At 60.4% G+C, this 21,498-nt stretch overlaps 1 protein-coding gene across 8 annotated transcripts; it reads right to left on the bottom strand.

Moving 5' to 3' along the window:
• Positions 1-506: 506 nt before the first annotated feature.
• PNPLA6 (patatin like phospholipase domain containing 6) lies at positions 507-21,448 on the bottom strand. Of its 8 annotated transcripts, none has more exons than XR_011440399.1 (35): positions 21,306-21,417; positions 20,497-20,840; positions 20,078-20,146; positions 19,661-19,748; positions 19,405-19,487; positions 19,159-19,256; positions 17,382-17,522; positions 17,133-17,292; positions 16,734-16,814; positions 16,462-16,590; positions 15,995-16,075; positions 15,746-15,908; positions 15,340-15,423; positions 14,948-15,057; positions 14,644-14,811; positions 14,483-14,560; positions 10,697-10,902; positions 10,349-10,480; positions 10,149-10,272; positions 9,626-9,739; positions 9,354-9,429; positions 7,458-7,598; positions 7,186-7,249; positions 6,775-6,943; positions 6,407-6,589; positions 6,121-6,239; positions 5,736-5,892; positions 5,267-5,383; positions 5,110-5,179; positions 4,550-4,875; positions 2,404-2,705; positions 1,434-1,550; positions 1,128-1,224; positions 915-1,024; positions 507-798 (listed from the first exon to the last, which is right to left on the bottom strand). XR_011440399.1 is itself a non-coding variant. In XM_014741205.3 (35 exons), the coding sequence occupies exons 3-35, from the start codon at positions 20,102-20,104 to the stop codon at positions 724-726; spliced, it is 3,981 nt and encodes a 1,326-aa protein (XP_014596691.3). In that variant the 5' UTR covers positions 20,105-20,146; positions 20,497-20,840; positions 21,306-21,448; the 3' UTR covers positions 507-723. The 8 variants fall into 8 exon arrangements, 6 of the variants coding, with proteins under 6 accessions (XP_014596691.3, XP_014596692.3, XP_070128703.1 ...); XM_014741205.3 differs by having other exon boundaries at positions 4,550-4,666; positions 21,306-21,448; XM_014741206.3 differs by having other exon boundaries at positions 4,550-4,666; positions 20,497-20,809; positions 21,306-21,448.
• Positions 21,449-21,498: the final 50 nt, after the last annotated feature.

Raw genomic sequence — 21,498 nt, 5'->3', positions numbered from 1 at the left:
GACAGTAGGGACGGGCTCCTGCTGTGTAACCTCAGCTGAGCACACAGTAGGGGCAATGTGTGGGAGCCTCTGAGAGTAACATTCTTGGCCCTGTGCATGCGTGTACGTGTGCGTGTGTAGATGGGGTGTCCTTCGGGAACTGGGCTCGGTAGTGCACCCAGTAGGGGCAAAGAGGAAACAGAGCACCTGCACACAGTAGGACCAGCCGAGGGGCAGAGGCTGTGGGAACCTGGGAGGGAAAATGAGGGGTGCCAGGATGCACCTGGGGGCATCTGTGATCCCCAAGGGGTGTACACGGCATGCAAATGCCCTGTGGTTGGAACCAGCGCTCAGTGGGACTACAAATGGATTCCGGGGTGGCACTCACAGAGGGGGAAGTGTGGCCTGAGGCTGGGCACACAGGTCATTGGACAAGCTCAACGCTGCTTCAGGCCCCCGCCCCAGCCATCCTGGGCATGGCAGGTGGGGCAAGGTGCCCCCTGAACCCAAAGACACCATGAGGCCACTTCCAAGAGGGGAAGGTTTATTGGAGTGACGATCAAGGGTCATCAGTGCATCACTGCCCCTCCCCTCGGGGGATGGGCAGTCCAGTGTGTGGGCCCTGGCGGCTGGGGGTTAAGGGGGACCCAGAAGGGTGGCAGGCATAGCAGCAGGCAGAGGGGGAGTGAGCCACCCCAACAGGGCCCGCCCCAGCCCAGCCCCAGGGGGGACGCTCTGAGGCCCTCAGGAGTCCACTGCAGAGCTCGGAGAGTCCTGGGGTGGACAGTGCCGGTGCCGGAGAATGGACTTCTCCTCCTCCTGCGGGGACAGGTGTGCCACGCACGCGTGTGTCACAGTGCACGGGCCACGTCCCTCAGCACGCGTCAGCCGTGTCACCGCCCGCGCCCATGGGAGCCCCCGGCCGCCGGCCTCACCCGCTCGGAGGCGGTGCTGGGGCTCGCGCCCTCGGGAGAGCCGCCTTCGTCCCGCGAGCATTCGGGGCCCGCCTCCTCCTCGTACTCGGTCAGGCAATCGGACTCCTCCCCTGGAAGCGGGGAGCAGGTGGAGGTGAGCCCGGGCTGCCATCTCCCGCCATCTCCCATTGCCCCCGGCCCAGCCCACCCTCCGGGGGTGCCCTCAGCCCCCACCATCAGCACAGCCATCGGAAACGTAGCTCGTGGGGGGCTCGATCCGGGACACGATCTCGGCCAAGTCGGTGAAGCCAGAGCTGGGGAAGGCCAGCACCTGTGGGTGATGGGGGTGAGGTTCTTGGGGGGTCCAGGGGGTCCTGGGGTGTCTCGGGGGCTCAGAGCTCCCCTGGGGGGAGCTCTCTGGTCTGAAGAGCTCAGTGAAACCCAGGGAAGTCTGGGGTCACCTGGGATTTGGGGGAGACCCAGGGGGGTTGGGGGGAATCTGTTGTCAGAGTGACCCCGTCAGGGAGGTCACGGGCTTACGTCCGCACGGCGGCTCTCATTGAGGTCAGCAGACCGCCGGTCAGTGAGCATCTTTTCAATGATGTCGCTCCGGCTCCAGACCCCAAACACGGCCTTCCCGTACTGGTAGCCCACATCCTGCAGGAAACGAGGAGGCTGTGGCCACGCCTGCAGCCCCCCAGATGGTCTTCTCTGCCTCATCCTCTCTGCTTAGCCCCTCTCTGTATGCCCTTTCCCTGGCCCTTCAGAAGTCTGACGCTCTGGGGGAGCTGGCATTTGAGACTAAACCTACTTCCGAGTCAGCCCTAAGTAGCACGTTCGTCCCATGTCCCCCTTCCTGTGCCACTGCCAGACACAAGCAATCCATCTTCCCACATTCTTTCCCACTTAGCCCCATGCAGTGTGCCAAGTACCAAATGGCACAGGATGGTGGTGTGCAAGCTTACTGCAACGTCTGCAAATATGGGGTACATGCATGGATATCACCACCTCCCACGCCTGTAACAGACATCACTAATCCATCACAGCATGATTTCCCAGTGAACCCAGAAAGGGCTCAGACATTCTTACTCAGAGCTCCAGGCAGCAGCTGCTGATCAATTTCTGTTGACGTGAGCTATGACACATTTTTCAGGGCCAGTAGCACATGGCACATACTGCTACATTGCTCTCTGAGACTTGTGGCAGACATTACTAACCGACCACTGTTCCTATCCCACCAATGCAGAAACAGCACTAGAAACCTCTACCCAGTGCTTGAGGCAGTGCGGCTGGCACACCATAAAAAACTTAGTTCTTATATAGCACATGCCCAGCCACATCCCCTAACCACACTCACTGCAGACATCACTAATCGATCACTGATCTACTCCCCACGGATCCCCTTTGGGAATGGAGCCTCAGAATCCTTCCCATCGTGTTCCTCCGGGCTCTCAGTAGTAAAGCTCTGCCAGCCCACCATACTGGCACCGTGTAGCTCCAAGCCGCTCACATAGATCTGGTCGAACTTCCCGAAGTCCATGGTCTTGAAGCAGTCGATGGGCGGGCGCAGGTACTCGCAGTAGGAGCTGGACTTGACGACCTCCAGCTGCCGCACGCACGACACATAGGCCAGGCGGGACTGGATCTCGGCCATGTCTGGAACCTTGATCTTGTCTGCCCAGGGGTTCAGCCGCTTCCACAGCAGCCACCAGCCCGACAGACTGTCCCCGTAGGTGCTGAGGTCCGTCTCGTCCTGGCTCCCAACGTCGATGGCGATGACCGTCTTGGCACCCATGCTGCGGGCGATGTCCGCTGTGGGGCAGGGGGGTCAGTGGGTGGCTCCCCACTGGGCCCGGGGTGGGGGTGTTCAACCAGCTCCACCAACACCATCGTGCAAATGGGCACGCAAGAGGAAAACCATGCAAACACCGTGCAGGCCCACAAAGGGGATGCAAATCGATGCCAGTGACGTTGAGGAGATGGGCCAAGGGGTTGGGGCTTTAGGTCTGGGGAACCAGGGCCAGAAGGATGGAGGAGATGGAGGCAGAGGGACAAAGTCGCTGGGAGGTCAGACATGGAGGTGGGACAGAGAAGTGGAAGGAGAGCGACGCAGAGAGACAGAGTTGTAAGGACACCAGGAGACAGAGAGAGGCAGGGAGACAGAGGGCGGGAACACTGACCCAGAGAGAGAGATCCAGGGGTAAAGACAGCAGGAGGCAGGGCGTCCAGGTGGAAAGAGGGACCTCGGGGCTGAGACAGGGACAGAGAGCAATGAGGAGGGACGAGGAGGTTCGGGGAGCAGGACAGAGCGGGTGATGGATGGGGTGATGGCCCAGTGAGGTGGGTGGTGTGTCTGCACATCCATGTGCCCCACTGAGGGTCCCTGAGTGGGTATGGGGGAGCCCGGGGGAAGGGGACAGCGTCCTATAGCCAGGCTCAGCCCCCAAAGACACCTGACTGTGCCTGGGGCCCTCACGAGCTTGTTTGTGCATCTGTGTGTGTCTGCACACATCCCCATTGTCTGTGTGTGTCTCCTCTCCGTGTGTTAATACACACCTCTGGGTGTGCCTACCTCTCTGTACACCCACCCACACCTGTCTGTATTCATTGCAGTCCACATGTGCCTAGATTGGCGTGTGTATACATTTCCTTGTGCGTCCAAGTGTGACTGTCCACCTGTGGGTCGTACACACCTGCTCACTCGTGTGTGCTGGTTTTAGTGCGTGTGTCTGTATGAGCACCTACGGCAGGAGTCAGCAAGCTCTTTCTGTAAAGAGCCTGAGAGAGGGTAACTTTGGCTTTGCAGGCCACATGGTCTCTGTCGCAACTACTCCACTCTGCTGTGCAAAAGCAGCCGCAGGAAACGTGTAGACGACTGGGCATGGCTGTGTGCCAATAGAACTTTATTTACAAAATCAAGCAGGGGGCCAGATTTGGCCTGCAGGGCGGAGTTTGCGAGCCCTGGCCTATGGGACCTCGAGTGCACAGGCAGCTAGGGCAGGTGTCTATTTGTGGGCATGTGCTTCTGGGCGCGTGACATTCCAAGCTGCAGAGCCACCCGCCTCTCACCTGCACGTGTCAAGTCAGTGGGTGTGAAAGAAACCATAACTTGGTCACGTCGGTGCCTCACCTGTCTGCGTGTGTACACTCAGGCACACCTGAGGGAGCTGGCGGAGTGAGTGTGGATAGACAGCTGTGGGAAGACGTGCCCTATTTCGCCAACGAACATATTGACTTGTGCACGTGTGTCTGACCATGTGCACACAAGTGAGTGAGGACCCTACCTGCCACGTGAGCATCTGCAAGAATGTGTGCGTGTGAGCAGACATGTAGCTGGTGTGCACGCAGAAAGATGACCCATTTTATCCTCATCTTTCCTGCCACGCATGTACACACGTCTGTGTGTGTCTTTTTGTGTTCTAACATAGCACGCGGGTACACTTTTCAACTGCATGCCTTCCTGTCCTTGGGCACACTCACACATCTGCCTGCACACCTGAGTGTGCATGTGTGTGCGTCCGGAGCCCTGCGCAATCTGCTTGTGCGTGTGTCCTCCTGTGTGCCTGTCTGCCCGTGTGCCTGCCCGTGGCCCTCCTGCCCGTGTGTGCGCCTGTGCATGTGTGCGCGTGGGCAAGCGTCAGCGGGCAGCCACTTGCCTGGCAGGTTGTTGATGTAACCGCCGTCCATGAGGAGGTGCCCATCCTTCGGGTCGCACAGCGGCGGCAGGTAGCCCGAAAGCGTCATGCTGGCGCGCACGTATCGCCACAGGGAGCCTGCCCGGCGGGACACACAGACACAGACACAGACACGCACAGACACGCTCAGACACTCTCGCAGGCCCGGCCAGCCTGGTGGGCTTGCTGACCTGGCACGTTGTTGACGTAGCACCCGTCCACCAGTAGGTGCCCGTCCTTGGGGTCACAGAGCGGGGGCAGGTAGGGGCAGTAGGAGGCACTGGCCCGGACGTAGCGCCACACGCAGCCTGCGGGGATGGCGTGAGGGCGTGAGGCGCCCAGCTAGCTTCACGGCCCCCCACCCTTAGGGACAGACATACCTGGGGCCTCCAGGGCATTAGTGGGTGGCAGTTAGTGGTCGCAATTAGGCCAGGGTGGATGGTCACTCGTGTTAACAGTGTCCCAGACGCTCAGCTGCCCTCCCTGTACCCCCTCCCCACGCGGCCACGGTGCCTGTGGTGGGGCCAGCCGGGGGCACCCACCATCTTTGTGGACACGCATGGCCGAGGCGGTGATGTCCGTGGTCACGTTAAAGTATGGCAGCCACAGGTCCTATGGGGACAGGGACCAAGGTAGGGGAGGAGGGGGGACCCCTGTGGGGAGGGGTGGGGGCAGGGCGGCCGTGGGGGGAGGGTGCACCTCAATCTGCTTGTCCTGGAAGACTCGGTGGATGCTGCGGTTGAAGGCGGACCCCGTGAACATGGAGGTGACGGGGTAGGTGAGGTCCAGCACGGGCTCCAGCACCGACGTCATGCTCTAGGGGCAGGGGGACCGGCTGGGGTCAAACAGGAGTCACTTGGGGTCACCAACTGGGAGTGAGCAGAGAGCACTCAGGGACGACGACGTGGTCACCGAGGGTCAAACAGGAGTAACCCAGGGCTGCTAACGACGTGGTCACTGAGGCTCTTGACTCTCAAGCTGAGTTGAGGACTAGGGTCAGTAGCCACGAGGCCACAAGGGACCACCCAAGGTCCAGGAGGTGTCTCTATAAGGGTCCGGGGGGGTGGGTTCACAGATTAAGTCAGCAAGGGCCAGGGGAAGCCCAGAAGCCCCTCCGGGATCAGGTTTCAGGGTGCTCCTGCGGTGGGGTGCACCCCCCAACACACACCTTGGCCCACTCCCGGGCCCGCTGCTTAGTGCGGCTGGCACTTCTCTCCTCGGCGTACAAGGCTCCGATGAAGGAGCCGATGGACGTGCCGCCCACCAGGTCCACGGGGACCCCGGCCTCCTCTAACGCCTTCAGCACTCCGATGTGTGAACAGCCTCTGCAAGGGCGAGAGACCCAGTGACCCTCGGGGGATGCCCTAGGCCCTGGCCCAGGGGCTCCCCTTCTCCTATTTCCCCCACTGGCAAGGAACGAGGTGCTAGCCCCGTTCCAAGCTCCAACGGGGATCTCCTCCAGGGGGCAAGCTCCACCCATCAGACATTGTGGCCCCACCCCACAGGGTGTGCCCAGGGGCAAGCCCCGCCCCCAGTGCCGGCCCCACCCTCACCTGGCCCCGCCCCCGCCCAGCACCAGCGCGATGGTGTTGCCTGTGAGCACCCGCGCCAGGCGGGAGAAGTCGCTGTGCCGGTCCGCGCGCCTCGAGAAAACCTTCTCATAGAGCTCGTGCTGCGGGGGGTGAGGGGAGGGAGACGTGACCTATGAGGACGTGGGTGCAGGAGGCGGCATCTGGACCTCCACTGAGCCGCCCCAGCCCCGTGGGCCTCTAAGCCACGCCCCCAGTGGCCACGCCCCTGAAAATAGGGAGGGTCCCTCTCCAAGCCCCCTGCCCTCACCAGCTTGGCAGGGCTGCGGCGCGAGAAGAGGCGGCGTGGACAGCGCAGGTGCAGGTGCCCCGAGCACCAGCTGCGCATGTTGAGCCACTCCACGGTGCGCGCGGGGCCCGGGCTCTCCTCACGGTGCAGCAGGACCAGCTGCTTGAGGGCGCGTACCGCCGTGTTCTCCAGCATCTGCTCCAGCTGCGGGGGAGCGGAGGGCGGAAGTCACCAATCACCGATCATTCCCTCCCCGCCCCCCCGCACCTGGCTGAGCTGGGGTCCCTGGTCGCCTAGCCTCACCGTGACGGTGCACGTGGCCCAGCGCAGGCACAGGAGGGCAGGGGATGGGGTCCCGGGAGTGGGGTCACTGTGCATGGTCTCCGGACCTGGCCGAGAGTGGGCTCCTGGTCACCCAGGCCCACGATGAGGATGCAGTCGGCCTGCCGCAGGCAGCGCACGGTCCAAGGCGTCAGCGACGTGTCTGTCTGGTAGAGCACGATGCGGTGCGCGTCCTCCTGCTGGGCCAGCCACCCTGACAGCCGGAACTCTTGGATGCTGGGGGTGGAGCGGGGGAGCATCATCCTCAGGCTGATCACGTTTCCCATGCTCCCCAGAGACCATGTAGCTAAATTGCTGGGGGCAAGGAGACTTAGACACCCAAGCCCCCACAGCATGTCTGTGCCCTTCAAGAGTGGATTCACCCCATCGTCTCCCCAGGGACCAGATGAGTGGGACAGACGCTCCTTGTTTCACAGCCTAGAACCCGAACCAGATCTGAAGGGATCCTAGTAACTCACCTATCCAATGCAGAGGCCCCCAGGCGCGCCCGGATGATGTCACTGTTGAGGAGGAGTGTGGGGCCTGGGGATGGATGAGGAAGGGGAGTTAGGAACCCAGGTCAACAGAGCTGGGGGCCTCTCCCATCTCCCAGAAGAGAATACCCCACCCCACTCCCCACTGACCCACTCAGGCATGTCCACTCATTGGCCAACACCCCGCCCACACAGACCAATGGCCAGTCCCAGTGACCAATGGCCTGCCCTCGCCCACACCCCTTCCCCCGACTGACCGATGGCTTGCAGTGCATGCTGCAGCTCCAGCATGAAGGCCACCATGGGCACCTCGGCACACACGGGCAGGACTGCCACTGTTGCCAGGTTACTGGCTGGGTTGGTGAGCTCCGAGTGGGCGGGGACGCCTAGCCCCGAGCCTGCCGAGACCCCAAGGGATGAGATTGGCTGGGCAGTCCTGTGTCTGCCTCCTCGTTCTCAGAAATCCCTGCCCCCCATCCCCCAGCTGGGGCTCAACAAAGCCACAGCCAAGGTCACAGCCTCAGTCCGGGACCCACAGCCTCACCCACTGTCCACCGTCTTGATAAGACCTAGCCACCTGACCTTCAGCTGGGGCCCTAATCTCCTCAAGGGGACCCATTACACAACAACACAACCATTCTGATTCTCCACTCTTCCCGCGTGGACCTAATCGCACCCCCACCCCAGTCTGGACTTGGTGCCTCTGTCCACTGAAGGGTCTTGAACACAAAACTAGGCAGGAATAAGTATGTTTTTGACCCATCTATTGCTTCCCAGCTTCTGCACTAACACCTTAGACCAAGCCACCAATCCCCATATCTTGCCTGGACCTCTCGCTGCCTCCTCCCCTCTGGAGGCTGCCTGTAAGTCTGAACAAGCTCAAATGTCTTTGCCCAGCTCCCAGCCTGACCTGCCCCCTGCCCCCGTTACTACCCCCCACCCCCACACTTCTTCCTTGAAGTGTTTCAAAACTACCAAGGCCTGTGTGCAGAGCCTCTGTAGTTCTCTTCAATGTCCGGCCCCATCTCATTCATCAAGTGTCAACTCACTGTCCTCAGAAAAGCTTTCTCTTCTCCATCAAGACCCTCTTTTGTGCTCTGGACAGTACACATCTGACATTGCACTCTTCCTTTGTAATTTTAGAATTACGTCTTGCCGGCCAAGCTGTACACCCCTCTCAGGACCCCGTCTGTCCTGTGTACTCTCCCACCCCGTGCCTAGCACGGTGCCTCCTAGCACTTACTACGGGCTCTGAAACTTCCTTTCCTGCAGAACATCAACAGAGGGGCTCTGGGAGGTCCAACATCTCAATGTTTCTGCCCCCACGGCTGCCCCAGGATCGTCAAGGGTGGCCGGGGCAGCCGGATGGGAGAGAATGGGCATCTGTGTACACAGTGCGGGACTGGGGAAGAAATCCGTCCGGGAAGACCCTGGGCATGGCGGGGGCGGGCGGGGGGGTGCGGTTCTTGGCCACAGTTCACCCCCGCCCTGCCCCAGGGGATGCTGACATCAGGGCTGACGGGGCAGAAGCCCCTGGGGAGGAAGGGGCAAAGAAATTGCCCGGCTGGGCCAGGGTCGGGTCGCCATAATGTAGACCCTCAAACCCATTTTTTGGCAAACCTCGAATCTGACTCCATTCGCCAGGGAGACCAGCATGTGCCGGGTCAAGAACTACACCTCCCAGCATGCCATGGGCAAGGGAACCACACCTCCCAGCACATCGGTAACTTCAGAAGCCGCTTCCCAACATGCCATGGGCCCCAAACACCACTGTATGGACTCAATTTCCCAGCATACTCTGGTCTAGGACTCCGTTTCTCCGTATGTTCAAGATATGGACTCCATCCGTCAGCAGGCCCTGACCCCCAGAACCAAGCTCGCCGATAAGGCCTCCGCCCCTCAGCACGACTGATACCTTCCATTCCGTAACCCAGCATACGCTGGGTCTTGGGACTCCATTTCCCGGCATGCCCAGGAACCCAAACTCCCTCCCCCAGCATGCACCGGAACTCCGGTCCAGCTTCCGGCTTCAAACCCCGCCGAGAGCCGGACTCCGATTCCCAGCCTGCCCTGGGGTTAGGGCTCCCTCGCCCCACACGTCCCAGGCGTCGGACTACATCCCCCAGCATTCCCGGGGACCGGCCGGCTCTCACCTGGGAAGGGTCCTTGCAGCTGCTGCAAATTCCCCAGAATTTTCTGGCTCAGCAGGTGGATGAGGCGGGTCACCACCTGCGGCGTCGGAGGCCGGCGGTCCAGTGAGACAGGAGGGGCAACTGTGCGAGTCCCACCCTTCCCTCCTCTACCGGGGCGCCTGGGTCCCAGTTACCTGAGCCCCACCCCCGAGAGCCCCACCCCCGCTCGGGGACTCCACCCCCACCCTGACCCCGCCCCCATCAAGAGAGCAGCCCACGTCCCGTCGGCGCACCTGCGGGTACCGACGTTTGATGTGGCCCAAGGTGCCCTCGGGGAGTTTGGCCAGCTCCGTGTCGCGCACTGCGTGCACCGTCGTGGCGCGCGGCTGCCGTGTCAGCGCCTCCACCTGGGGGACCGTGTGCATGACCCGGGCTGCGGGGGTCCGGCAGGCCTGAGACAGGTAAGGGGGAGGCCGACCGCGGGGAGCAGAGAGGAGGCGGTACCGCCCCATCCAGAGAGTCCCCGAGATGGGGCTGGAGGGCACCAAACCTCGCTACCCATTGGGGCTGCCAGGAGAGGGAGAGGACAGGCATGCGCGCCGGGCGGGGGACCCTCTTCTGATGGAGAGAGATCTGGGGACGGAGTCAGATCAGATTCACCCCACGGAGAGGAGCGGGAAAAAGGGACTGGGTGAGGTCAGAGGTCGCGGGTCTCGTTCACCGCCCCAGCAGGTTCCCCGAGATGACTTGCGTGCTGGGAGGAGAGGGAGTCTGGCCTGGGAGAGGTCAGAGGTCGGTGGGTGGGGCCGCGCTCACCACGCCGATGAGGTCCCCGCGGCCGTACTCGCCCACCAGCTCCTTCTTGCCGCTGCCGCGCTGGATGACGCTGCGCAGCCGCCCGTTGAGCACGATGTAGGTGCAGTCGGAGCGGTCGCCCTGCCTGCGGTGGATGGGGGGTCAGGCTCCGGGCGGTCGTAGGCAGAGCCGGGGCGGTGAGGTGGGGGCGGGGGCTGCACCTGTAGAGCGCGCGTCCCGCCTCCACCGACGTCCAGTCGATGGCGAAGTCCATCTGGCGCACGAAGGGCGACATCCTCGCGGCCACCGTGTGCGCGGCGCTCAGCACCACGCTGGGCTGTGCGCGCATGATCCTGTAGGGGAGGGCGGGGGTGCATGGGCCGGGGGCGCCTGCAACAGCCCTTAGGGAGCAGAGAGGGCGGGTGGCGCCCTGGAGGTGCGACAGTGAGGGCTCAAAGCTGCGCTGGAAAGGCAGTGGCGTCCAGAGGCACGGCCTCTCCCAAGGCAGAATGGAGTTGGTCAGGGCCCTGCGAGCGTCACTCCCCCTCTAACATGGGGCCCAGCCGTACTCGTAGAAATCAGACTTGGAGATCCGAAGGAAGGTGCAGTCGCGCTGGGCCCGCAGCGTGAAGATGAGGGGCTCGCCCGTGAGCACCGCCAGCTGCCCCACCAGCTCCCCGGGCTGGGCCACGAACAGGCACACGTCCTCAGCCTTGTCGATCATGCGCTGGTAGACGTGCAGGCAGCCCCAGAGCACGAAGTGCAGGCTGACGTCCTGTGGAGGGGTAGGAGCCAGGAGATGGACACAAGGGCAACCCTCCCACCTCCACCTCACATCTAGGCACTCTACTGGAAGGGCTGAGGAAGAAGTTAGGAGGGAGTGAAGGCTTTGGATAGCTCTTAGCTGAGCAGCATATGTACCTATACTTCTATTCAGCACTCAGGGCAGACATTGCTAATGGATCACCAAACTCAGCCCAGGTTAAGGCCCATGAATTAACACAGCCAGCAAGAGGCTGCAAGGACTGGTTATACAGCACCCTGGCTGAGCTTAGATCCTCTTTGCCTCTGCTGGGTAACTGGATACCCACATGGAAAAGAGTAACGTTGGGTCCTCACCTTATACCATATCAAAATGGATCAAAGACACGAATGTACAAACTAAAACTATGGGGCCGGCCCCACGGCCGAGTGGTTAAGTTCATGCACTCCACTTTGGTGACCCAGGGTTTGCTGGTTTGGATCCTGGGCACAGACCTACACACCGCTCATCAAGCCATGCTGTGGTGGTGTCCCACATGGAAGAACTAGAATGACCTACAACTAGGATATACAGCTATGTGCTGGGGCTTTGGGGAGAAGAAAAAAAAAGGAAGATTGGTAACAGATGTTAGCTCAGGGCCGATCTTCCTCACCAAAAAAAAAGAAAAGAACTAAAACTATAAAACTCTTAGAAGAAGATGTAGGGGTCAACGTTCGTGACCTTGAATTTGGCAATGGATTCTTGGCTATGACACCAAAAGCCCAAGCAACAAAATAAAAAATAAATTGGACTTCATCAAAATTGAAAACTTTTGGGCTTCAAAAAACAAACAAAAACAGTGAATGGGCAGGCCATGGGCTGGGAGAAAATATTTGCAAAATAGATATCTGCTAAGGGTCTTGAATCCAGAACAGATAAAGAACTCCTATAGGAGCTGGCAGGGTGGCATAGTGGTTAAGTTCACGGGCTCCTCTTTAGCAGCCCAGGGTTCGCTGGTTCAGATCCTGGGCACAGGCCTACACACCGCTCATCAAGCCATGCTGAGGTGGCATCCCATATAAAAGAATTAGAAGGACATACAAGTAGGATATACAACGATGTACTGGGGCTTGGGAGACAAAAAAATAAATAAATAAGAGGAAGATGGGCAACAGATGTTAGCTCAGGGCCACTCTTCCTCGCCAAAAAAAAAAAAAAAAAACCCTCTTACAACTCAATAATAGAAAGACAAGCCAATTTAAAAATGGGCAAAGGCTCTGAATAAACGCTTCTCCAAAGACAACAAATAAATGGCCAATAAGCACATGAAAAGATGCTCAAAACCATGAGTCACTAGGGAAATGCAAATCAAAACCACAATGAGACACCACTTCACACCCACTAGGTTGACTATGAGCAAAAAGTGTGAGGCTGTGAAGCAATCAGAATCCTCATACACTGCTGGTGGGAAGATAAAATGGTGCAGACGCCATGGAAAAGTCTGGCAAAAAATTTAAAAGGGTCCTCAAAGAGTTAAAAACGGAGTTGCCATAGGACCAGCAATTGGACTCCTAGATAGCTGCGTCCACACCGACATTTGTCCCCGGCTGTTCACAGCGGCATCCTGCGTCAGAGCCAAAAGGTGGAAATAAGCCAGCTGTCCGTGAGCGGATGAATGGAGACACAAACCGGTCCATCCGCACACTGGAATATTCATGAGGGAGCGAGGCCCTGACACAGCCGCGCCGTGGATAGACCTTGCCGACCGGGTGCTCAGTGAGAGAAGCAGACAGAAGGCCACAGTGTGTGATTCCATTGAAGGAAATGTCCAGAACGGGCAAATCTACAGAAACCCAAGACTAGGAGTTGCTTAGGGCGGGGGCGGGTGAGGAGGAAGGAGACGGACAGCGAAAGGGTGTGGGGTTTCTTTTCAAGGTGACGAAACTGTTCTGAAATTGATAGCGGCGGGTGGCTGCGCAACTTGCTGAATTCTACTCTTTCAATGGGTGGACTGCATACCATGTGGATTACATCTCAATAAAAGTATCACCAAAAAACCCCCCAAAAAACCGCTTTGCTCCCGTTCCCTTGTTTGACCCCGTCCCTGTTGACTTCCTTTGGTTTCCTAGAGAGCAGCGTTTCTGCCCACCACAGGACGTTTGCACAAGCACAGACGATTTTGCAAGAGTTTGCGTAATCCTTTGAGTGGAGTGTCTGTCAGAACTGTGGGCTTCCCAAGGGCAGGGGGACCCCGCTGGTGTTTCTAGCCTCTGCAGCGGGCAGCACAGGGCCTGGGAAATAGCAAACACTCACTGAGCAGGTGGCCCTCTCCTCTCTGGTTAGCTGCCCAGCCAGAGGCCTCCCTGTTCCACAAACTGCCCAGAGACAAAGACCCCTTCCTCATCCACCACACAAACCTGCCTGGCACCTCACAAAGCCCCAGTGAGCGCCAGAACACTGCAGGGACCCCTGGGAGGGCCACAGCTCCAGGAGACACACCCCCACACACATGCTGGAACCTTCTAAGGCAGAATTTCCAGGCTGTGTTTGGGATAGCAATGGGAGTTACTAATATTAGGCTGCCATTTGTCATCAGATTGGGAAACATGTTTCTTTCCTGCAGGACTTCTCAGAGCCTTAAATATGCTAATGATGTTCACTGGGAGCTTCGAGGAAGGGGAGAAAACAGCCAGAATCTCCCAAACGTATTTGACCCCAGCTTCCTTGTTTGTGACACGGGTCTTCCATGAAACACGCTTTGGGGGATATCGGTGTAAAGTGGGGTTTCTCAGCCTTGACACTACTGACATGTTTGCCTGGATCATTCTGTCGTGGGGGCTGTCCTGTGCATTCTTTCATCTCCAGCCTCTACCCGCTAGATGCCAGGAGCACCCTGCCAGCTCAATAGAAAATGTCTCGACATTGCTAAATGTCCCCTGGGGGGCAAAGCTGTCCCCAGTGGGAGACCACTGGGGTCAAGTTTCGGAAGGAGGCAGAGCAGAGTAATGTCCCTAACAAGGTCCTGGAGATGCCGAGAGGCCTCTGCAGAGCGGGGACCGTTAGCAGGCTGCGGCTGGGTTGGGACCAACAGTCTCCCAGATAAGCGGGGCCCAGGCCCTCCCACCCCCCCCGGAGCCACAGAGCACCCACACTTCCTCATCCCATCCCCAAGTACCCAGCTTCCTCTGCAGAAGGGACCCCGCCCCTGCAATGGTGGTACCAGCTGAGTCACCTGACCAAGCGACATGGCCAGATCCCAGCCAGCTCATAGGTGGGCCGACCCCCACCCTGCTCCCCGGGCCCAGGGCCTGTCACCCTTGCAGACCTTAGCGAGCTCAGGCCTGACCAGTTCCTCTTTAAGCCTCACCACGAGCCTAGCAGGTTTGACTCTTATTACCCAATTTCCCAGATGAGGAAGCGAAGAACTTTCTAGATGATGCGCCCAATGTCACACGGGCAGTCTGGGCAGAGTCGGGATCTCAAGTCCGGCCCCCTCCCTCCAGAACCCTCCTACCCTGGGCTTCCTGACTGGGGCCAGAGGTTGGAAAGCACAGACTGAGAGGTCTACGTGGAGGATCAGAGGTCAGAGAGAGAGGTCAGGGGTCAGGCTCACCTGGTCCCCCTGGCGGGCAATGATGGTGCCAGCTTTGGCATGATGCAGCAAGACTCGGCTGTTCAGGAGGGAGGGGTCCTGGCGAGGGAGGGGGGTTGAGTGGCCCAGCCAGACCTCCCCGCCCCCGACCTGTCCCCCAGCCTCTCTGGCCGCCCGCCCACCTCGATCCGCATCAGCTTGGCCAGCTCCCGCTTTGCCGCCTCAAAGATGCTGGTGGTCTGGCGGCCCTGGTAGGGCCCGAAGGGGCAGCCCCCCGTCGCCGACTCATCTTCGCAGTAGCTGTATTCACAGGCGCCGGCCGGCTGTTCCCGGGGCTCCTGGGTGGGGGTCTGTGTGGGGCAGGGCCTGTGACCTCCTCGCTCCCACCCACCTCCTCCCCAGGGGACTCCACCGCTGGCCAGGCCAGATCCAGCCCCGGGTCCTGGGAGAGGGTTAGCGATGGCTAAGGGAGACACAGGGCCTTACCCGAGTGGGGGCTGCCTGGGGCCCCCCTGAGGCCTCTTCCTGCAGAGACACGGAGATCCGGCCACGCTCATAGGCCATGTCGAAGTCCGAGCGGGGGCCGCCCTGCAAGCCTGCGGTGGGCAGGCGGCAATAAACGCAATAAGAATGAAGGACCCCAGCTGCGGTCTCAGCAATCGCTACCTATACGGCAGATACCACATCTGTGCAGACATTGCTAATCGATCACTGCACTCTCCCTCAGAATCCTTCCCAGCAAAGTCAGGAAGACACCATTGCGATCAGAACCCACAAAATAGTCACGAGAAAGGGCTCCCAGGGTTCCCTTTTCAAAGATAAGAAAAACCCAGGCGGGCAGGCCTGCATTCAAACCCAGAACCTTGACGGCCCCAAACCTGAGATGTCCACTGGCATGGAGATGCAGCGACTCAGCGGGGGGGCCAAGGGGGGTTCCAAGGAGGTGGGCTTCACTAGGTCCCCTGGAGAAGACACAGGTTCAGGCTCCTGCTCCCCAGAGCCAGCAGGTCTAGAGCTGGGGGTAGGGGGTGGGGAGCTGAGCGGGGCCTGGGGAGGGGTCAGCTCAGATCCCTGGGAACTGGGGGACTGGGAAAAGCAATTCCAGTGGGTCCACGGGGCAGAGGCCAGGGGTCCCGACAGGAATCGAACCCGGGTAACTAGTCAAGGGCTTCCCAGGGGAATGGAACTGAGACAGCGAATGGGGGCAAGAGGCTGGGCTTCCTGTGAGAGGGGGCTGGGCCAGCCTCAGGTCCCTAGGGGCCCAGGCAGGGTCCTCTTGGGTACCTGCAGGTCCAGGCAGTGGGGCCCCAGTGGGGTCAGGTGGCCGGCCAGGGGTCTCCCTCGGCTCCTCGGATGCTGAGGTATTGACCACCCGCTTGGAGCCCCGCACGGGGCTGGTGCGGGCTGGGAGGCCCGGGCTGGGGAAGAGGCGCAGGGGCTGGATCTCCTGAGGGCAGAGAGCACCCTTGTGGCACGTCCTGGGAGGCACGCGCCACACCCCCCTCCAGCTTTTGCTGCTTCCACGCAACTTACATGGCTGAAGAGCTCATTGGTCAGACCCAGGTAGTTGTGTAGGGCCAGGAAGGTGACCCGCTGCAGCCTCACCATGATGACCTGCAGGGGCGTGGTCGGGAGGGGGCGTGGTCAGCAGAGGGGCGGGGCCAGGGGCAAGGAGTGAGGAGCCGACGCTCCCCAACCGGAGCGAGTTGGGACCAAGCATTAAGTGGGGATGGGGAGGAGATGGGGCGGAGTGAAGGTCAAGGTCAAGAGCAGTAAGGGGCTGGGAAGGAGCAGAGGGGCAGCCAGGGAGAAACCCACAATCAGGCGGCAGAAGCCTGGGAGATGGGGCACAGAAAGCTAGAAGGAGGAGTCAGGGGGTCCCCGAGGTCTGGCTGCTCAGGGCCCAGAAGCACAGCTCGAGCGCCTGCTGGCTGCTGGGTCCCAGCTCACAGGTGCCTGTGATGGCCCGGGCGGTGGGGGGAGGCTGAGGGCCCGCTGACCTGCACCACCCGCACCAGGCTCTCGGGATACTTGGTGAAGACATCGGAGAAAGCCTCCACAGGCAGCCGCAGCACCGTGGAGTCTCGGGCAGCCCGGGCGGACACTGTGCGCTGGGGGTGTTGGTGACCCTGAGGGTGTGGGGGGCATGAGGGGAATCAAGGTCAGGGGCTGGGAGCCCCCGCGTTGCTCCCCAAACTCTTCCCAACGCCAGTGCCCTGGGTGCGTCCTCCTCTCCAGCCTCCCCACCTCCACCTGCATCCTGGTCACTCACCGTGATGACATCCAGGATGCTCAGAAGGCTGTTGACGCTGTCCCCGGGGACCACTTCCTTCACCACACACTCCTTCCCGTCCTGAGAAATGGGGAGGGGGGCGGGGGCTGCTGACCAGGACCGCCCCCACCCTGCCAACCGGCATTCCGCCCCCTGACCATGCCACTGGCCCTCGCCCTCACCCACCCCACTGGTCACTGATGCCCGGATCCCTGACCCCACCAAACCTTCTGACCAGCACCCATTTCCTGGCCATCACTGTCACTGCTGACCGTGTAGACTACCCCAGACGCCCTGGGCCCTCTGTGCCCGATTCCTGCACGTGCATCTCAGAAGACCACCAACTCTACTGCCCAACCACTGCCCAAGCTGCAGTGTCCCCGAGGGTGGGCCACTCACAGGCCCAGGCAGACAGAGCTCCAGCAGCCCATCCTGCACCACGTAGATGCTGGCATCCGGCTGGCCCGGCCGGAAGACATAGTCCCCCTGGCTGAGCCTCTGGAAGACCATGTGGCGGCAGAGCTCCAGGAAGAGTGGCTTCTCGAAGTGGCCCAGCACCCTGTGGCACGGCGGAGGGGAAAGGAGGGCGGCAGGCGGTCAGGTCGGCCCCCCAGCTCTGCAGCCCCCCGCCTGCACCCCGACACTGACCGGACGTTCTTGAGCATATAGAGCACCTCGGAGGGCAGGTGGGAGTTGGCCAGGTCGCCCTCCGTCAGGTCGGCCTCAAGCACCGCAGGTGGGGGCTCCTTCCGCTGGAGCGTTGGCGCCTCTTTCTGGATGCGCAGGATCCTGGTGGGAGGAGAGGGGCGCAGGGGAGGCAGGGAGAGGGCTCAGGCAGATGGGAGACCCCCCCATAGCCCTTCCTCCGGGGCACAGAGCAGGGTCAGCAAACTCTGGCCTGCTTGCCAAATCAGGCCCGCCATCTGTTTCTGTAAATAAAGTTTTATTGGCACACGGCCGTGTTCATTCATTGATGTATTGTCGGTGACTGCCTGAATGTTACAACGGCAGAGCGGAGTAGCTGCAGCAGAGTTGTATGTGGCCTGACAAGCCTAAGAGGTTTCCTCTCTGGCCCTATACAGAAAAAATTTGCTGATCCTGATGTAAAACCCTGTGATGGTCCCTCCACTAATCTGAGGCCCCTGAGATGGACCCTTTAGTTAGGCAGACCCCGACACACCTTCCAAGATATGAGCAGACGCCAGAAAAAGCACGTCTGTTCATCATGGGATCCCTGAAATAGCCCTTCCAGTAGTCACAAACTAGACTCCTGAGATAGCCCTTCCTCCCAGGTCTCAGAGAACCCTAAGATAGCCCCTTTGATGGTCACAGAGACTCCTGAGATAGCCCTCATTACATGTAGAGAATCCAGACATAGTCGCTGTGCTCATCATGGACCTGGAGAGCCCTTCCCCACGAGTCACAGTTACTACTGAGATAGCTCCTTCATCGGCCACAAGATTCCTGAGATAGACCCTCTAGTATGAGCAGACCCCTGAGTTAAACTAGCCCTTCCCCAGGTCACAGATGGCTGAGACAGCCCTCTGATGGTCAGGAAGACATAAAGAGGCTCCTCAAGGCTCTGCAGACACCGAGGCAGCCCCCATGATGTAGGAGACATGAGATATAAACCCTTAACTGATCATGGGAAATCTAGAGATAGCCATTCAACTCAAGTCATAGGCAGCTGTGTTGATCGTGGACAGTCCTGGGAAGTCCCCTTTGTGCGAAGACACCCGTGAGACAGAACTTCAAGTAAACCCCGGATGTCAGGAGACCCGGGCTAGCTCCCAACTTAGAGATGTCTGGGAGAGCCTTTCTCAGAGGCCCTGAGGTAGCCCTTTGCTGATGACAGAGCCCCCTGAGATGTTCTTCCTATGTTTCTAGTACAAGAAAATTCTTGAAATAACCCCTGAGGAACAGAAACTCCTAGAATAGCTCCTTAGTGTGGAAAAACCCCCAAGGAGGTGACATAGAGAGATGCTTTCTGATGTAGAGAGATTGCTGAGATAACCCCTAAGGAACAGACGCTAGAGATAGCCCCTCCAGCAGGTCACAGAAACACCTGAGATAACCCCACTGAGGCACCTCTGGGGTGGGGAGACCCACGAAACAGCCTATAAGGAAACCCCAGATGTAGACCCCTGCATATAGGACAAGGTGTCTGAGATCCCGACTGGAAAGCGAACAGCTCATAGATACCCCGAGGTGGGGAACATCACTGAGACAGCCCTCAGGGGATGGGGACCCCAGAGACAGCCCGTCTGGTGTGCGAGAGCTCAGAGATAGCCCCTCTGATGTGGGAAGACTCTCACAACAGTTCGTGGGGTTCAAAGAACCCTGAGATACCCCTTCGCTGTGGGATGATCACTCAAAAGGCCCCTGAGATAGCCCCCAGCGCCGGGTAGACCGAGCACAGCCTTACTTCTTGGCAATGTTGAGCATCTTAAGTTTCTTCTTCATGCGTGGCCGGGAAGTGGTGGAGACGGAGGTGTCCACAAGGGAAGAAGTGGATTGTGATACCTGGGAGGATTAAGGGGTGGGGGGAACGGGTCAATCGCCAGTTTAGACCCTAGCGAAGAGGCAGGCAGACCCAGAGGTCCTTATCGGGAAGGGAAACTAGGGGCCTCCGTGCGGTCAGCCCCGGGGCCCCAGGGGGTCCTAGACTCACCTTCCGCATAATCTTCCGGCCATAGAAAAGCACTTTGTCCCTCTTCCGGAATCGATACCGCGGGCCATCCGGGGCTGGGGTTTCTGGGGACAAAGCGGGGAGAGGGGCATTATGAGCTCTACGCAGACCCCACGCGGCCGGGAATGGGGATGCTGCGCGCAGACTCCAGCAAGTCCCATCTCTACCGCCTCAGGGCCCCGGGCATTTCAGCTCCCCCACCCCGCAGACTTCCTGGAGGGGCCCTCCGGGTCCTCACTCGGCACTCGAAGCCTCCGCACCAGCAGGAGGATGAGCACGGCCGTGACCAGCACCGCGAGTCCGGCCCCGATCATCACGCCCAGCACCTGCGGGACGAACGGCACTGGCTGCGCATCGCATGCCCGCCCCACCGAGTCCTCCCCGGGGGCCGGGACGCCCTGAACCCCATTCTGCCCCGCCCCCGCGGAGGTCACGGTTGGCCCGGGGCTCGGCGTCCCCATCTGCAGAATGGCCCGGCGCGGCTCCCTCCCCGGGGGCACCGCTCTTCCCAGCGGTTTGGCGGCGCGGGGCACGCCGGGAAACGTAGTTCCTCCCGAACAGGGGCAGCCTGGTCTCGCGGGGACGCGATGATGCGCGCTGAGCACGTCGGGAGTTGTAGTCTCCGCGGCGCTGCACAACCGCCCCAGCCCCTTACCATCCCTGTTTGCAGCGGGGCCTCCATCAGTTCTTCCTGGCTGGACCGCCCGTCTGGTAGACCGGAGTCCTGGGGAATAAGAAGCAGGAGGAAGCCGTGCGAGTCTTCACTCTGGGCCCGCCCCTCCCCTGCCGCAAGCCCTACAACCCTGCGTACCCGTCGCCTGAGCGGTTTCTCTGCTGGCCGGGGGACCGCAAGAGGGGCTCAGCGGAGCAGAGGGGTGGGGCACTTGACTTCCCGGCCCCGCTAGGACCCCACCCCGGGGCAGAAAGGCAGCCGACCGAGCATCCACTGTCAGCAGCCAGCGCACAGGTCCCCGAAGGGCACGGCTTCCTCCCGCAAGAGGCCCCCTTCCCGGCCTCTGCCCCGCGGGATTGATCACTCCTGACCCACCGACCCCTTAGGCCTCACCCTCGTACCCGCTGCGAAAACTGGACGCTCCACCCTTGGAAAACTGGGACCCGCAAGGCATGGGGCCCTGAGGCGCCTGATTCTCGGTCCAAGCCTGCCCCCGGGGAGATCCGGGGCTGGGTCGCGCGGGAGTGCTGGCGGGAGCTCCCCCACAAGGGGTCCTGGGGTGATGCTGAGGTCTCGGAAGGGTCCTGGGACGCTCAGAGTGGGGTGGGCTCGCAAGATGTTCTTGGTTGATGCTGGAGATTTACTGTCACGTATTAGTTGTTACGGGGTCCCTGACGGTGCGGAGCAGGACAGAGAACGATGCCGGCGCCATTGCTGGGAGATGTAACCATGGACACTGGAATTCCTGGGGGTCACTGGAAGTTACTGAGAGATTCTGAGGAGTACAGGACTACTGCTGGGGAAACCAGAAGCTGGGTGGGCCCGTCCCTGGGGTCGTTCGAGCACGAGAGCGGGTCTAGGGAGGGCACCGGGCTCCCTGGAAGATACTGAGGAATGCTGAAATATGATTGGGACTTTTCTGGGAGGCCGAGGATGTTTCTGGCGCCACTAGAGTATTAATGGAAATTTGGAGGAGTCACTGGGCCCTTGAGACATTATCTGGAAAATTCACGGAGAGCTAGTCCCCTTCCACCCTAGAGCGCACCAGGCTACCTGCGCAGAAACACCTGCCGGGAACTGGGAGGAATGGGAGCATCACCAAGTCGGGGGCTACCGGGAATCAGGGGAGGACAGATCTTGGGAAAGCTGAGGGCTCGCTAACGACCCCAGAAGGGATGCCCCTGAGGAGGCGACGGAAACCCGGACTCACCCAGGGGCCACAGCCAGGGTCCACTCTGCGCCAACACGGGAGCGTTCCGCCCAGCGCCGCAGGCGCGGCCCCTTTAAATTATTCGCCGCAGCCCCGCCCCCGCCATGTTTGGAAGGTCGCGAGGGGCCGGTCACGCTGAGTGTGGCACCACCTTAAAGGGGCCGGGCACCGGTTGGCGCAGGGAATGCCCCAC

Source organism: Equus caballus, chromosome 7, assembly GCF_041296265.1.
Source record: "Equus caballus isolate H_3958 breed thoroughbred chromosome 7, TB-T2T, whole genome shotgun sequence".
In the NCBI taxonomy this organism is placed as follows: Eukaryota; Metazoa; Chordata; class Mammalia; order Perissodactyla; family Equidae; genus Equus; species Equus caballus.
This window is presented reverse-complemented; position numbering and strand designations above follow the sequence as displayed.